This window comes from Salmo salar, chromosome ssa01 (assembly GCF_905237065.1).
Source record: "Salmo salar chromosome ssa01, Ssal_v3.1, whole genome shotgun sequence".
Taxonomy (NCBI): Eukaryota; Metazoa; Chordata; class Actinopteri; order Salmoniformes; family Salmonidae; genus Salmo; species Salmo salar.
The window spans coordinates 146,328,350-146,344,111 of NC_059442.1; the positions used below are offsets into that span (position 1 = coordinate 146,328,350).

Genomic DNA, 15,762 nt, shown 5'->3' on the forward strand with positions numbered 1-15,762 from the left:
ACCCACCCGTAGCACGCGCTCCAGCAGGTATATATCACTGGTCACCCCCAAAGCCAATTCCTCCTTTGGCCGCCTTTCCTTCCAGTTCTCTGCTGCCAATGACTGGAACGAACTGCAAAAATCACTGAAGCTGGAGACTCATATCTCCCTCACTAGCTTTAAGCACCAGCTGTCAGAGCAGCTCAGAGATCACTGTACCTGTACATAGCCCATCTGTAAATAGCCCATCCAACTACCTCATCCCCATACTGTTATTTTATTTATTTTTCTCCTTTGTACCCCAGTATCTCTACTTTCACACTCACCTTCTGCACATCTATCACTCCAGTGTTTAATTGCTATATTGTACTTATTTCTCCGCTATGGCCTATTTATTGCCTTACCTCCCTTATCCTACCTCATTTGCACACACTGTATGTAGACTTTTTCTATTGTTTTATTGACTGTATGTTTGTTTATTCCATGTGTAACTCTGTGTTGTTGTTTGTGTCGCACTGCTTTGCTTTATCTTGGCCAGGTTGCAGTTGTGAATGAGAACTTGTTCTCAACTAGCCTACCTGGTTAAATAAAGGTGCATTTTTTATTATTTTTTAAATGCCCTATCAATTGAATTTACCACAGGTGGATTCCAATCAACTTGTAGAAACACATCAAGGATGATCAATGGAAACCTGGGTCTGAATACTTATGTAAAGTATTTCTGTATTTCTGTTTTTTTATTTTGTATAGATTTGCAAACATTTCTGAAAACCTGATTTTGTTTGTCATTATGGGGTAGTGTGTGTAGATTTCTGAGGAATTGTTTGTACTTAATCCATTTAATAAAAAGGCTGAAATACTTTCCCAAGTCACTGTATGTACTTCATAGAAAGTACACATGACTTATGCTCTTCATTGGTACTCTCATTAGACCAATATTTCAGTATTCATAAGGGCACTGTTTCACTATCCAACCCCCTTACCTCGTCTCCTTTTTCTCCTTTGGAACCGCCTTCTCCCCTATACCCGAAGGGTCCCTAAGCAAAATGAGACAGCAATCATTGATATAATCAGAGATAAAACACCTGAAATAGCACCCTACTCCCTATATAGTGAACTTCTTAGGAAATACTTACTGGTCAAAAGTAGTACACTAAATATAGGGAATGGCTAGAATGGTTGTTTCTGAGAACAGATGGGTTCATAATAAGAAGGTTATCATGTAATCACCAAGTGGCGCCTCACCTGTCGCCCAGGGTCACCCGGCATCCCAGGCTGACCATCCAGCCCATTCTCTCCATGTTTCCCATGGAGCCCTGCCCTGCCCGCTACGCCCTTTGGGCCCGGCTCACCCTGCAATACAACAGACACCATCACCCAATCAGAGACTGTGGATCTGTGACAGAGACACCATCACCCAATCAGAGGCTGTGGATCCATGACAGAGACGCCATCAACCAATCAGAGTCTGTGGATCTGTGACAGACACCATCACCCAATCAAAGGCTGTGGATCCATGACAGAGACACTGCCACCCAATCAGAGTCTATGGATCTGTGACAGGGACACCATCACCCGATCCGAGGCTGTGTAAACCTGTGACACAGTGAGGACACATCATAACACACCTGGGCTACATCCCAAATGGCACCCTATTCCTATATATAGGGCTCTGGTCAAAAGTGGTGCAATATACAGTACCAGTCAAAAGTTTGGGCACACCGACTCATTCAAGGGTTTTTCTTTATTTTTACTATTTTCTACATTGTAGAATAATAGTGAAGACATCAAAACTATGAAACAACACATATAGAATCAGGTAGTAAGCAAAAAAGTTAAACAAATCAGAATTAGATTTTAGATTCTTCAAATAGCCACCCTTTGCCTTGATGACAGCTTTGCACACTCTTGGCATTCTCTCAACTAGCTTCATGAGGAATGCTTATCCAACAGTCGTGAAGGAGTTCCCACATATGCTAAGCACTTGTTGGCTGCTTTTCCTCCACTCTGCGGTCCAACTCATCCCAAACCATCTCAATTGGGTTGCAGTCAGGTGATTGTGGAGGCCAGGTCATCTGATGCAGCACTCCATCACTCTCCTTCTTGGTCAAATAGCCCTTACACAGCCTGGAGGTGTGTTTTGGGTCATTGTCCTGTTGAAAAACAAATGATAGTACCACTAAGCACAAACCAGATGGGATGGGGTATCGCTGTGGTAATCATGCTGGTTAAGTGTGCCTTGAATTCTAAATAAATCACTGACAGTGTTACCAGCAAAGCAGCCCCATACCTCTCCATTCTTCATGGTGGGAACCACACATGCGGAGATCATCCGTTCACCTACTCTGCGTCTCACAAATACACGGGGGTTGGAACCAAAAATCTCAAATTTGGACTCATCAGACCAAAAGGACAGATTTCCACCAGTCTAATGTCCATTGCTCGTGATTCTTGGCCCAAGCAAGTCTGTTCTTCTTATTGGTGTCCTTTAGTAGTGGTTTCTTTGCAGAAATTTGACCATGAAGGCCTGATTCACGCATTCTCCTCTGAGCAGTTGATGTTGAGATGTGTCTGTTACTTGAACTCTGAAGCATTTATTTGGGCTGCAATCTGAGGCTGGTAACTCTAATGAACGTATCCTCTGCAGCAGAGGTAACTTCGGGTTTTCCTTTCCTGTGGCGGACCTCATGAGAGCCAGTTTCATCATAGCGCTTGATGGTTTTGTGATGGCACTTGTAAGAAACTTGACATTTCTGGATTGACTGACCTTCATGTCTTAAAGTAATGATGGACTGTTGTTTCTCTTTCCTTATTTGAGCTGTTCTTGCCGTAATATGGACATGGACTTTTACCAAATAGGGCTATATTCTGTATACCACCTCTTCCTTGTCACAACACAACTGATTGGCTCAAATGCATTAAGAAGGAAAGAAATTCCCCAAATTAACAAGGCACACCTGTTAACTGAAATGCATGAAACCTCATGAAGCTGGTTGAGAGAATGGCAAGAGTGTGCCAAGAGTGTGCAAAGCTGTCATCGAGGCAAAGGGTGGCAATATAAAATATATTTTGATTTGATTAACACTTTTTGGTTACTATATGATTCAATGTGTTATTTCATAGTTTTGATGTCTTCACTATTATTCTACTATGTAGAAAATACTAAAAATAAAGAAAAATCCTGGAATGAGTAGGTGTGTCCAATCTTTTGACTGGTACTATACAGGAATGCTATTTAAGGCACCATTCCTGCCCAATAGGGTGTCACTGAGAGCTTATCAAGAGGATCAGAAGTGGAGGCATTATTTGTTTATCTTTATGTTAGACTTTAGACCCCCTTGTCATCAATAACTTGCACTGCAGACAGGTGGAGAACACCTGTTAGAAACACCTGTTAGCTCTTGGCAGTGTGGACAGTGTGGACTGTTATATTTCTGGGCCTGAACAGTGATTGATATTTTATGTGTGTGTGTGCGTGCGTGCGAATGTGTGTGTGGACAGTGATTGATATTGTACAAGACTGATAAATGAGTTCTCAGGTGCACATATTAGGGATGCATTATATATTGGTGAACATATCGGAATCGGACGATATTAGCAAAAAATGCTGATGTCTAGTTTAACGCCAATATTAAAAAACGATGTCAAAGCTGACGTGCATACCTATATAACGTAGGTACATGATGTAATGACGCCACGTAAAATTTTGCGCTACACATGCAACACAGCATTCCTAACCTAGCCCACAATGTCTGCTGTGTGGATCGAGCAGTCAACAAGTCGAGCAGTCATTTAAAAGAGTAAGAACATTTCAGCGAGACAACTCAAAGGTGAAATCCATTAAAGACAAGATAATGGATTTCAATCAACCGTTCTCTGTCGTGGGTGATGTTGGCTTTCGCCGACTGGTCGAGCACCGGTACACACTACCAAGTGCTCTATTTTTCAGATGTTGCCCTACCGGAGTTACACAGTAATAGCGTCACTGCTATTAGCTTCACGACATACATACTATGGAACGCCGTTTGGGTCTTTGCATGTCAAAACGGATACAGTAGCACTGTCAAAGCTGTACAAAAAAGTTTGCAAACAAGCAAACACCAGCCACGAACGATTTGTTAACAATACCGCATTGGTAATAAAGCATCATTTGTTCAACCGCAACTTCTGGGGTGTTAGTTTTAGCTTGGTACCTAGCTAGCACCAATACAACCAGCCTGAAAACAATGACCACTAGAAACTGTAGTCATTTCATTATTCTTAGCAATGATTTAGGAATCCTTGTGAGTAAGTATTAGCTATGTTGCCACTTGATGATCGCCTATTGAAATTGAATTTCAGTTCATGAAAATAAATAGCTAGCCAGCTACTGTTGCCCAAAGCTAACGTTATAAGCAGCCTTAACAGTTATTATTTGATTAATGGTGGTCGGACCCATCTATGTGAAGATTGCCACAATAAGGATTAGCCACAATAGTGGACTTTGTGATTAACCTTCAAAATAAAAGTATGGCATAATTCTACTATTTGTATTAATTTGCATCACTGTCAATGACATACTTTTATTTTGCAGGCAAACTGCAAATTCCACTACTGTGCCTTATTGTGGCTAGCTTCATCTGGCTAGTGGGGCTCGACCGGTCCGGGTTAAGTGGAATTTGCAGTTTGCCTGCAAAATAAAAGTATGTCATTGACAGTGATGCAAATTAATACAAATAGTAGAATTATGCCATACTTTTATTTTGAAGGTTAACCACAAAGTCCACTATCGTGGCTAATCCTTATTGTGGCTATCTTCACATAGATGGGTCCGACCACCATTAATCAAATAAGAACTGTCTTATAAATTAGGGTTATTTTAGATGATGACACCTAGCTATATAGTTAGCTAGCTAACTATAGCTAATGAAAATAGTGTTATTTAACGTGTATCTTTTTTGACACGCAAAGACCCATACGGCGTTCCATAGAAATCCTGGTTGAGAATGAAACGACTGAACAAATGAACAACAAAACCGCACAGCAAGTAAGTGGAATAAATAGGTTTTGATTATACTGGTAATGGGGACATACGTAAATGCCAACAAAATGACTTTCTGGTCAGTGTGGTGTGTGTGTGTGTGTGTGTGTGTGTGTGTGTAACCTATATTTAACTAGGCAAGTCAGTTAAGAACAAATTCTTATTTACAGTGACGGCCCGGGCAACGCTGGGCAAATTGTGCGCCGCCCTATGGGACTCCCAATCACGGCCGGATGTGATACATTCTGGATTCGAACCAGGGACTGTAGTGACGCCTCTTGCACTGAGTGCCTTAGACCACTGCGTCCATGTGTGTGTGTTAACTATTTAAAAGGCTGCTAAAATGTTAAATATCGGTTATCAGTATCGGGGTTTTTTGACAAGGAAAATATTGGATATCGGTATCGGCCAAAAATGTCACTAGCACATATACATACTGTATGTGTGTATAACACACACACACACATGCACACTCATACACATAATACAGCCATTCTCCACGCCACGTGTGTGCCACACAGCCCAGACATCGTAGCTTTCGTATTGGGGAGGGAGAGGAAGTGTTTACAACTGTACCCAAAACATCAGCATTCTATGACGTGGGCCGTCTTGTTAGGCCCGTAGCGTCAGTGCTCAGTTCAGCTGAGGTCTCTGACTGGCTAAGACACAACATAGCAAAGCCTCTCTCTGTTTTTTCTGTGTTTTTCTGTTGCCACAAAGCCACAGCTTGGAAATCAGGCTCCAAGCCTTGTGCTAATGTGTTTGTATGGTTGTGAGGGATGTAGGAAGAGCCTGAGATGCTAATACCTTTAGCTTTACAAAGTGCTAACCGCTAAACAGATTCTCCCACGCTTTCTTTAAGTACATGTTTAGTACAATCAAATCCTCATAGCATTATGGCATCTATTAATTCAGCTGCAAAACAACTTGAGTGGTTTTGCTTTGACCAATTTCCCAGGGACAACAATGGGGTCATTGGGTGTTATTGTATAACAGTAACGCGCCTAAACCCAGAATGGATGTCATCAGTACTCAAAAATATGTTATTTTGATTTGATAACAGAAAGACTCTCACACTCTATGATCCTAATGATCACCTTTAATGACAACGTTTCCATCCAGAGGATTTTCATCACGTCATCTTGGATTGAAATATAGTGTGCAGGGCTTTCTGTTATTTTTACAGTATGTACACTTTATTAGTACAGCCCCTATGCTTTTAAGGATGTGCGTTTTACAACAAACATTGCTCCTGTTATCAGTACTTACCATTTCTCCAATTACTCCTGGAGGCCCTTGTTGGCCAGGATCCCCTGTTGGCCCCTGGGTGGGATAAGAAAGAGAGAAAGAAAGAGAGAGGGGGGGCAAGACAGACAGGCAGAGACAGAAAAATGTGTAACTCAATAGGTCAAACAGTATGAATCAACACTTTTGCATTCATCTCAACTGCATCATGACATTTAAACCAGTATTCATGGTATACTACCCACATGATGGGGCAGCAGGGTAGCCTAGTGGTTAGAGCATTGGGCTAGTAACCGAAAGGTTGTGAGTTCAAATCCCAGAGCTGACAAGGTACAAATCTGTTGTTCTGCCCCTGAACAAGGCAGTTAACCCACTAGGCTGTCATTGAAAATAAGAATTTGTTCTTAACTGACTTGCCTAGTTAAATAAAGGTAAAATGATGAGACTCTCTACCTAAAGTAAATATGCAGGGAAGGGGTTTTGCTCACCTGTGGGCCTGTCTTTCCCATCTCCCCAGCTGGTCCTGGGAGTCCCTGCTCTCTCTGCAAGCACACAGAGAAGAAAACAGTGTCAGGAAGAACCAAAACACACCCTGCTGTATTTTATGACCCATATACTCTATAAGACCCTTAATGTGTCCCAAATGGCACCCTATTCCTGTTATAGTGCACCATTTTTTACCAAGACTCATAGGGCTCTGGTCAAAAGTAGTGCACTATATAGGGAATAGGGTGCCATTTGGGATGCATTCCCAGTCTAGTCCTAGTCATGGGTGTCCATTACTTACAGGCCAGCCAGCATAGAGTAAATGGTAGAAAGAGGTTTGCTGGAAGAAACATGGAGACATTACAAATTATTTAAAGTTTCACGAGTCAGGAATCAAAACGATAAGAAAATGTAATGTATATAGATTCCATCAACCATAATTCATAGCATTGCCATCTTAAAGGGACATTTCACTCATAAATAAAAGTCTCAGATGTTTTAATACCTGGTTTTCTTGGTTTTATTCGGTGCCTTATTCTCTTCAGAAAAAGTACTGGGGCTAAAATCAGAGCTAGTTTTATCATCCCTACTCATTTGAAATACATAGCAGTATCTGGTCGCTGTCTGACCACATGGCTCAGTTCAAAGCCCAGAGTAACAAATCGCCTTTTATTCTTACACAGCATCTTTATTTAATAATGGCCATGCAGTTTTCTGTCACATGTCTGTACTATACAGCCTGCAGCTGCGGTCAGTCTCAGACTCAGAGCAGGCAGGGGGATTAAACTGACGAGGGATAGATGGAGCACCGGCTCACACGCACCAGCAGTGTGGGGTCAAAGAATATACAGCTAGCCTGGAAAACCTCTGGGCAATACCTGGGAATTTCGGGGAAAGTTACCAGAATTTTGCAACCCTGCACAGGCAGTCTATAGGGTCATAGCCTAATACTGTATGTCCTTGTGGAGTTGATGTAAAGCGTCCGCATGCTTCCCATCCGAAACGGTTTGTGTATATATTTTAGGATTGATTTTCTTACTTGAGAAATACTGCACCAAACATATTAGTTGGATATAAAAGTTTGCGACTAAGACCTCCTCAGAAAAAATGTGAAAATGAATTACAGATTTCTTGAGTTTTATCTAAGATTAATTTTGACTATATTGAGGCTACGTCATCTGAAAAGGGACAAACAGTACTACTGCCGCCTTTTTCTAGTTTTTCAAGCGAAGGTCTTATAAAGGAGTAAGCAAGGCACAGACGTTCACTTCACCTAGCCGCGTTCTGCTAGGAGCAAACTGAACCTAGTATGCAGACGCCTTTAGGTGAGAGTTGGGGCAAGGTTGGGTTATTGCTGGGGGTGGGATTTGGGGGTGGGGTTGACATGTGACAGGTTTGAGTTGGGGGTTGGATTGAGGCTGATTTTAAGTGAGGTGGGGTGAGGTATTAGTATTTATTAGGGATCCCCATTAGCTGTTGCCAAGGCAGCAGCTACTCTTCCTGGTGTCCAAACACATTAAGGCACTTACATCACACAAAACCCCCAGAATAAAACAGTACATCATCTAAAATTATTACACCACTACATATGTACAATACAATGCACGTGTGTGTAGAGTGTGTGTGCTAGTGTGCGTGTGTGTGCCTGTGTGTGTCTCTTCACAGTTCACATTGTTCCATAAGGTATAGTTGTATCTGTTTTTTAAATGTGATTTTACTGCTTGCATGAGTTACCTGATGTGGAATAGAATTCCATGTAACCATGGCTCTATGTAGTACTTGGTGCCTCCCATAGTCTGTTCTGGACTTGGGGACTGTGAAGAAACCTCTTGTGGTATGTCTTGTGGGGTACACATAGGTATCTGAGCTGTGTGCTAGTCGTTTGAACAGACAACTTGTGCATTCAACACGACAATACCTCTCACAAAGACAAGTAGTGATGCAGTCAATCTCTCCTCTACTTTGAGCCAGGAGAGATTGACATGCATGTTGTTGATGTTAGCTCTCCATGTACATTTAAGGGCCAGCTGTGCTGCTCTGTTCTGGGCCATATGTAATTAGCTTATGTCCCTCTTTGTGGCACTTGACCCTATGGCTGGGCAGTAGTCCAGGTGCGACAAAACTAGTGGCTGTAGGACTTGTTTTGTAAATAGTGATGTCAAGGAAGCAGAGCATTGTTTTATTATGGACAGACCTCTCCCCATCTTAGCTACTGTTGCAACTATTTGTTTTGACCATGACAGTTTACAATCCAGGCTTACTCCAAGCAGTTAAGTCTCCTCAAGGTGCTCAATTTCCACATTATTCATTGCAAGATTTGGTTGAGGTTTAGGGTTCAGTGAATGGTTTGTCGCAAATACAATGATTTTAGTTTTAGAAATATTTAGTACTAGGTAAAGCGTGAGCGTGAGGTCGGAGTAGGAATTGGGATGGAAGGGGGGTTGTCAACTCACCCGAAAAGCAGCCCACTCCTCAATAGTGTTCTTCCACAGGTAGAAGGACGGCAGACCAGGTGGGCCGGGGGGGCCTGGATCCCCCTGTCGCCCTGCACGCCCCTCAGGCCCCAGCTGGCCCTGTGAGAAACATCATAGGTACTAGTTATCTACACCTAGAATGAGTAAGCTGAAGTCATACAGTCAGTCATATTGGACTGTGAGAGATTTTACAGGAGGACTGAAAAGCTAGGGGTTTATTGCTGTAAACACATGACTTATTATGTCAACTTCAGTCGTAAAACAATTAGCTACTCATGCTCTGATCCTAACGCAGTTCCATCATTTACTAAGACAAAGTTAAGGTGCATTCAAATGCGAGGTCAAGCAGACTAACCCAAAGGCCATTGTCATAAATTTAAGCCACCTCAAGCCATTCCAAAATGTCAGCTCCTCTTACCCTGTCACCTTTAAACCCACGTAAGCCAGCGTGACCGGGAAAGCCCTGGAGAAAGTAAACGACAAAAGAAAGAGAACAGAACATGTGATACATTAATTCAAGTTAATTCAGAGATGTAGTGGAGTGCAGAGGACTTCTTAACTTCTCATATACAGAGATGTAGTGGAGTGCAGAGGACTTCTTAACTTCTCATATACAGAGATGTGGTGGAGTGCAGAGGACTTCTTAACTTCTCATATACAGAGATTTAGTGGAGTGCAGAGGACTTCTTAACTTCTCATATACAGAGATTTAGTGGAGTGCAGAGGACTTCTTAACTTCTCATATACAGAGATGTGGTGGAGTGCAGAGGACTTCTTAACTTCTCATATACAGAGATGTAGTGGAGTGCAGAGGACTTCTTAACTTCTCATATACAGAGATGTGGTGGAGTGCAGAGGACTTCTTAACTTCTCATATACAGAGATGTAGTGGAGTGCAGAGGACTTCTTAACTTCTCATATACAGAGATGTGGTGGAGTGCAGAGGACTTCTTAACTTCTCATATACAGAGATGTAGTGGAGTGCAGAGGACTTCTTAACTTCTCATATACAGAGATGTAGTGGAGTGCAGAGGACTTCTTAACTTCTCATATACAGAGATGTGGTGGAGTGCAGAGGACTTCTTAACTTCTCATATACAGAGATGTGGTGGAGTGCAGAGGACTTCTTAACTTCTCATATACAGAGATGTAGTGGAGTGCAGAGTACTTCTTAACTTCTCATATACAGAGATGTAGTGGAGTGCAGAGGACTTCTTAACTTCTCATATACAGAGATGTAGCTCCTGTATCATACAATCAAACGTGAAGTAACCAATGCCCTTGTAAGCTCAAGCACAACAAAAAACAACAACACATTGATTAACAGACTAAACCTAAAATCCAAATGAGTGTTGACAAAGAGCTCATGAGGCATCATATGCATCTACAGCTTAATATCGTACTGTTATAAACATTAACTACCAAATGGGTTACAACATCTACCCTGTCCACTATTAACAGACTGAGACAGGCAGGCAGAAGAGAGCAGCTGACCCCTGTAAAGATTTCCTTCACCAGGGTTTCCACTGCGGCCCGCTGCCTATGAAAGTCAAAGACTTCCTCCCCACCGTTTAGCTCCAACTGTTTAGCTCCAAAAGTGCAGTAGTATCTAACAATTCACAACAAAACACACAAATCTAACAGTAAAATAATGGAATTAAGAAATATATAAATATTAGGATGAGCAATGTCGGAGTGGCATTGACTAAAATACAGTTGAATAGAATACAGTATATACATATGAAATGAGTAAAGCAGTATGTAAACATTATTATTGTCTAGCTTTCCATTATTAAAGTGACCAGTGTTCCATTATTAAAGTGACCAGTGTTCCATTATTAAAGTGACCAGTGTTCCATTATTAAAGTGACCAGTGTTCCATTATTAAAGTGACCAGTGATTCCATGTCTATGTATATATGGCAGCAGCTTCTGGTCTTTTTAGTCAGCTATCATACACTGAGTGTACAAAACATCCCTCTCCCTCTCCCTCCCTCTCTCTCTCCCTCTACCACACCTGCTGTCTCCATCTCTGAATGATCGGCTATGAAAAGCCAACTGACATTTACTCCTGAGCTGCTGACCTGTTGCACCCTCTACAACCCCTGTGATTATTATTTGACCCTGCTGGTCATCTACAAACGTTTGAACATCTTGAAGAACGATCTGGCCTTAATGGCCATGTACTCTTATAATCTCCACCTGGCACAGCCAGAAGAGGACTGGCCACCCCTCAGAGCCTGGTTCCTCTATAGGTTTCTTCCTAGGTTCCTACCTTTTTAGGGATTTTTTTCCTAGCCACTGTGCTTCTATATCTGCATTGCTTGCTGTTTGGGGTTTTAGTCTGGGTTTCTATATGAGCACTTTGTGACATCTGCTGATGTAAAAAGGGCTTTATAAATACATTTGACTGATTGATTAATTAAGAACACCTTCCTAATGTTCAGTTGCACCCCTTTTTGCCCTCAGAACAGCCTCAATTAATTTGGACAGATAGACTCAAGGTGTCAAAAGCGTTCCACAGGGATGCTGGCCCATGTTGACTCCAATGCTTCCCACAGTTGTGTCAAGTTGGCTGGATGTCCTTTGGGTGGTGGACCATTCTTGATACACACGGGAAACTGTTGAACGCAAAAACCCAGCAGCATTGCAGTTCTTGACACACTCAAACTGGTGCGCCTGGCACCTACTACCATATCCCATTAAAAAAAATACAAATATTTTGTCTTGCCCATTCACCCTCTGAATGGCACACATAAGCAATCCATGTTTCAATTGTCTCAAGGCTTAAAAATCATTATTTAACCTGTCTCCTCCCCTTCATCTACACTGATTGAAGAAGATTTAACAAGTGACATCAATAAGGGATCATATCTTTCACCTGGATTCATCTGGTCAGTCTATGTCATGGAAAGAGAAGGTGTTCCTAATGTTTAGTCCACTCAGTGTATATGTCACGTCAAATATCACAGAAGATTTACATGCAACGAGGACATAAAAATTCCTCAAATGCCGTCCATGTCATTTGAGGGAGCTATAGCCAGACCAGCCTCACCTAATAGTCACACACACACACACACACACACACACACACACACACACACACACACACACACACACACACACACACACACACACACACACACACACACACACACGCAAGCATGCACACACACACACGCCCTCCACAGGCCTGACATACAACACTATCGCCAGGACATCTAGACCATAAGACCATTGCCTTGCTTTACATGAGAAGGGGCTTAATTATTGCAGCCTTCTCCAGAGCCATTTACTCGTGGCCAGCAGGACATCTATCATGTTCGATACAGCCGGGATAAATCACAGTAATGGTGCCGAGTGATCCCAGGCTTTTATAGCAGCAAGAGAGCCAGGCTGAGGCTCCAGGACCAGGACCAAAATGGGCCAGATGTTGCTCCATCTGGGTCTGGTTGTGGCGGCCCTAAGGGCTTCACACCCCCTCCACCAATCAAAGATGCTTGTTGATATGCTTGCTTGCCGCGACTAATGCAGTGATGAAGGCATTGACACTTGTGGTGCTATTTGGAGCTGTGGAGTAGCTAATGTGAGGAAAGGAACATGAAAGACATCAGGGTTAACTCATGTTTTAACAAGATAAAGGCTGTTGATTATATTCAGATTGATGCAGAACCTAAAGGCCAAACACAGAATTATTTTCTAATTTCATAATGCTCCACACATTATTTTATGATGTGAAGGACTTTGTTACTTGTATTGAAAAGCACTATACAAATAAAGTTATTAATATAATAATAATAATAATTATTATTATTATTATGTTAGGTTTGTTTTCTTGTTTTACATAACAAAAGTGTTAAGCAAGACAACGATCTCTGCTCTAACATCAAAACTACTAATGAACAGTCCCAAGCAGTAAGCATCACCCTCCATAAACATGAACATTAAAAGTTACACAACATGACACATGAGCGCTGGCACAGCGAAAAAGTCGAGGAAGATGTTGAAGACACTTACCTCCTTTCCTGGGGGCCCCATTCGGCCTGGGGGCCCTCTCTGGAGCCTATACATCTGGCCATCAGAGCCCAGAACCAGATCCCCTTCCCTGTGTACGATGGTCACTGTGCGTGGGCGTTCTGGTCCTCGTTCCACAGTGATAGCCCGGTCAGGGTCTGGGTCAGGCTGGGTGGGGATGTGTGTGGTGGGTCTCCTCTCCTCAGTTACAGCCTCCACAGGGGGGGCAGGGGGCTCTGAGGTGGGGGCGAAGGCAGTCTGAGAAGGGGTCTGAGGCCGCTCCACCTCCTCTCTCAGCAGGTTAGAGTCTGGGTGCTCCTGGTCAAGGGGGGTCTCTATCTGAGTCTTAACGACATGGGGAAACTCCACTGAGGGCTTCTTCGGGGAAGACCCAGGGTCCAAATCAATAATGATGTCATCCAAGGGTTTTGCGGGAAACAGGCCGACGCCCCTCCCTCCAGAGTCTTTCGTCTTCTTGTTCGTGGTGATGTTCTCCTCCAAGAGTTTGGAGGAGGGCTCAGGCTTGCCCTCGTGGCTGCCTTTGGGGCCCTGCCTGCTGGGTTTCCACTGAGGGTTGAGGTGTCCCCCCTGGAGGTTTGGATCAGCCAGGTCTGTGTCCTCGTCCACCACAAAGACGTCCCCTCGTCCCACCGAGCCTTTCTGGCGGGGACCCCATGTCCCATCTCCACGCCGACTCCCACTCTGCCCAAACACATCCTATGGAGACACAACACAAACACAATTAATGTATTGTGGTGCTGAATATCAGTATATGAGATCATAGGTTAGATGACATATTTATTAGAGATGTTTATTTCTTGTTGTGTATGCATAACTTGTGGTAAGCTGTGGAAAGAATTACTTAGAAAAAAAACTATTTTAAAATACAATACACATAATCTATCAATCATGCATCCCTAGCCTCAGAGCATGCGCAGACCAGCTGGCTGGTGTGTTTTTCGAAACATATTCAATCTCTCCCTATCCCAGTCTGCTGTCCCCACATGCTTCAAGATGGCCAACATTGTTCCTGTACCCAAGAAGACAAAGGTAACTGAACTAAATGACTATCGCCCCGTAGCACTCACTCCTGTCATCATGAAGTGCTTTGAGAGACTAGTGGAGAAGGTGTAAAGTTTTAAGTTCCTCAGCATACACATCACGGACAAACTGAAATGGTCCACCCACACAGACAGTGTAGTGAAGAAGGTGCAAAGCGCCTCTTCAACCTCAGGAGGCTGAAGAAATTTGGCATATTACCTAAAACCCTCACAAACTTTTACAATGCACAATTGAGAGCATCCTGTCGGGCTGTATCATTGCCTGGTATGGCAACTGCACCGCCCACAACCGCAGGGCTCTCCAGAGGGTGGTGCGGTCTGGACAACGCATCACCGGGGGCAAACTACCTGCCCTCCAGGACACCTACAGCACCCGTTCACCCCACTACCATCCAGAAGGCGAGGCCAGTACAGGTACATCAAAGCTGGGACCGAGAGACTGAAAAATAGCTTCTCTCAAGGCCATCAGACTGTTAAACAGCCATCACTAACACAGAGAGGCTGCTGCCTACATACAGACTTGAAATCATTGGCCACTTTAATAAATGGATCACTAGTCACTTTAATAATGCCACTTTAATAATGTTTACATATCTTGCATTACTCATCTCATACTGGCCAGAAACAAAGACCTTTCTTCTGAAACTTGTCAGTCAATTCTTGGACACAGGAATTCTACCTAGAAGGCCAGTATCCCAGAGTCATCTCTTCACTGTTGACGTTGAGACTGGTGTTTTCCGGGTACTATTTAATGAAGCTGCCAGTTGAGGACTTGTGAGGCATCTGTTTCTCAACCTTGACACTCGAACGTACTTATCCTCTTGTTCAGTTGTGCACCGGGGCCTCCCACTCCTCATTCTATTCTGGTTAGCGCCAGTTTGCGCTGTTCTGTGAAAAGAGTAGAGTAGAGGAGTACACAGCGTTGTACGAGATCTTCAGTTTCTTGGCAATTTCTCGCATGGAATAGCCTTCATTTCTCAGAACAAGAATAGACTGACGTGTTTCAGAAGGCCTTTGTTTCTAGCCATTTTGAGGCTGTAATCGAACAAATGCTGATGCTCCAGATACTCAACTAGTCTAAAGAAGGACAGTTTTATTACTTCTTTAATCAGCACAGCAGTTTTCAACTGGACTAACATAATTGCAAAATGGTTTTCTAATGATCAATTAGTCTTTTAAAATGATAAACTTGGATTAGCTAACACAACGTGCCATTGGAACACAGGAGTGATGTTTGCTGATAATGGGCCTCTGTATGCCTATGTAGATATTCCATAAAAAATCTGCCGTTTCCAGCTACAATAGTCATTTACAACATTATCAATGTCAACACTGTATTTCTGATCAATTTGATGTTATTTTAACCTGTTGGGGGTAGGGGGCAGTATTTACACGGCCGGATAAAAAACGTACCCGATTTAATCTGGTTATTACTACTGCCCAGAAACTAGAATATGCATATAATTATTGGCTTTGGATAGAAA

General features: G+C 42.8%; 1 protein-coding gene across 1 annotated transcript in view; it reads right to left on the reverse strand.

The window, feature by feature from the left end:
- Window positions 1-15,762, reverse strand: part of LOC106567252 (collagen alpha-1(I) chain) — a 157,343-nt gene that overhangs the window by 38,888 nt on the left and 102,693 nt on the right. Inside the window, exons 7-14 of the mRNA XM_014136323.2 lie at window positions 13,221-13,934; window positions 9,623-9,667; window positions 9,184-9,303; window positions 7,032-7,070; window positions 6,733-6,786; window positions 6,269-6,322; window positions 1,225-1,332; window positions 963-1,016 (exon numbers count right to left, since the gene is read on the reverse strand). Coding sequence (XP_013991798.2) covers window positions 963-1,016; window positions 1,225-1,332; window positions 6,269-6,322; window positions 6,733-6,786; window positions 7,032-7,070; window positions 9,184-9,303; window positions 9,623-9,667; window positions 13,221-13,934 — 1,188 coding nt within the window. The remainder of the gene's footprint in view (window positions 1-962; window positions 1,017-1,224; window positions 1,333-6,268; window positions 6,323-6,732; window positions 6,787-7,031; window positions 7,071-9,183; window positions 9,304-9,622; window positions 9,668-13,220; window positions 13,935-15,762) is intronic.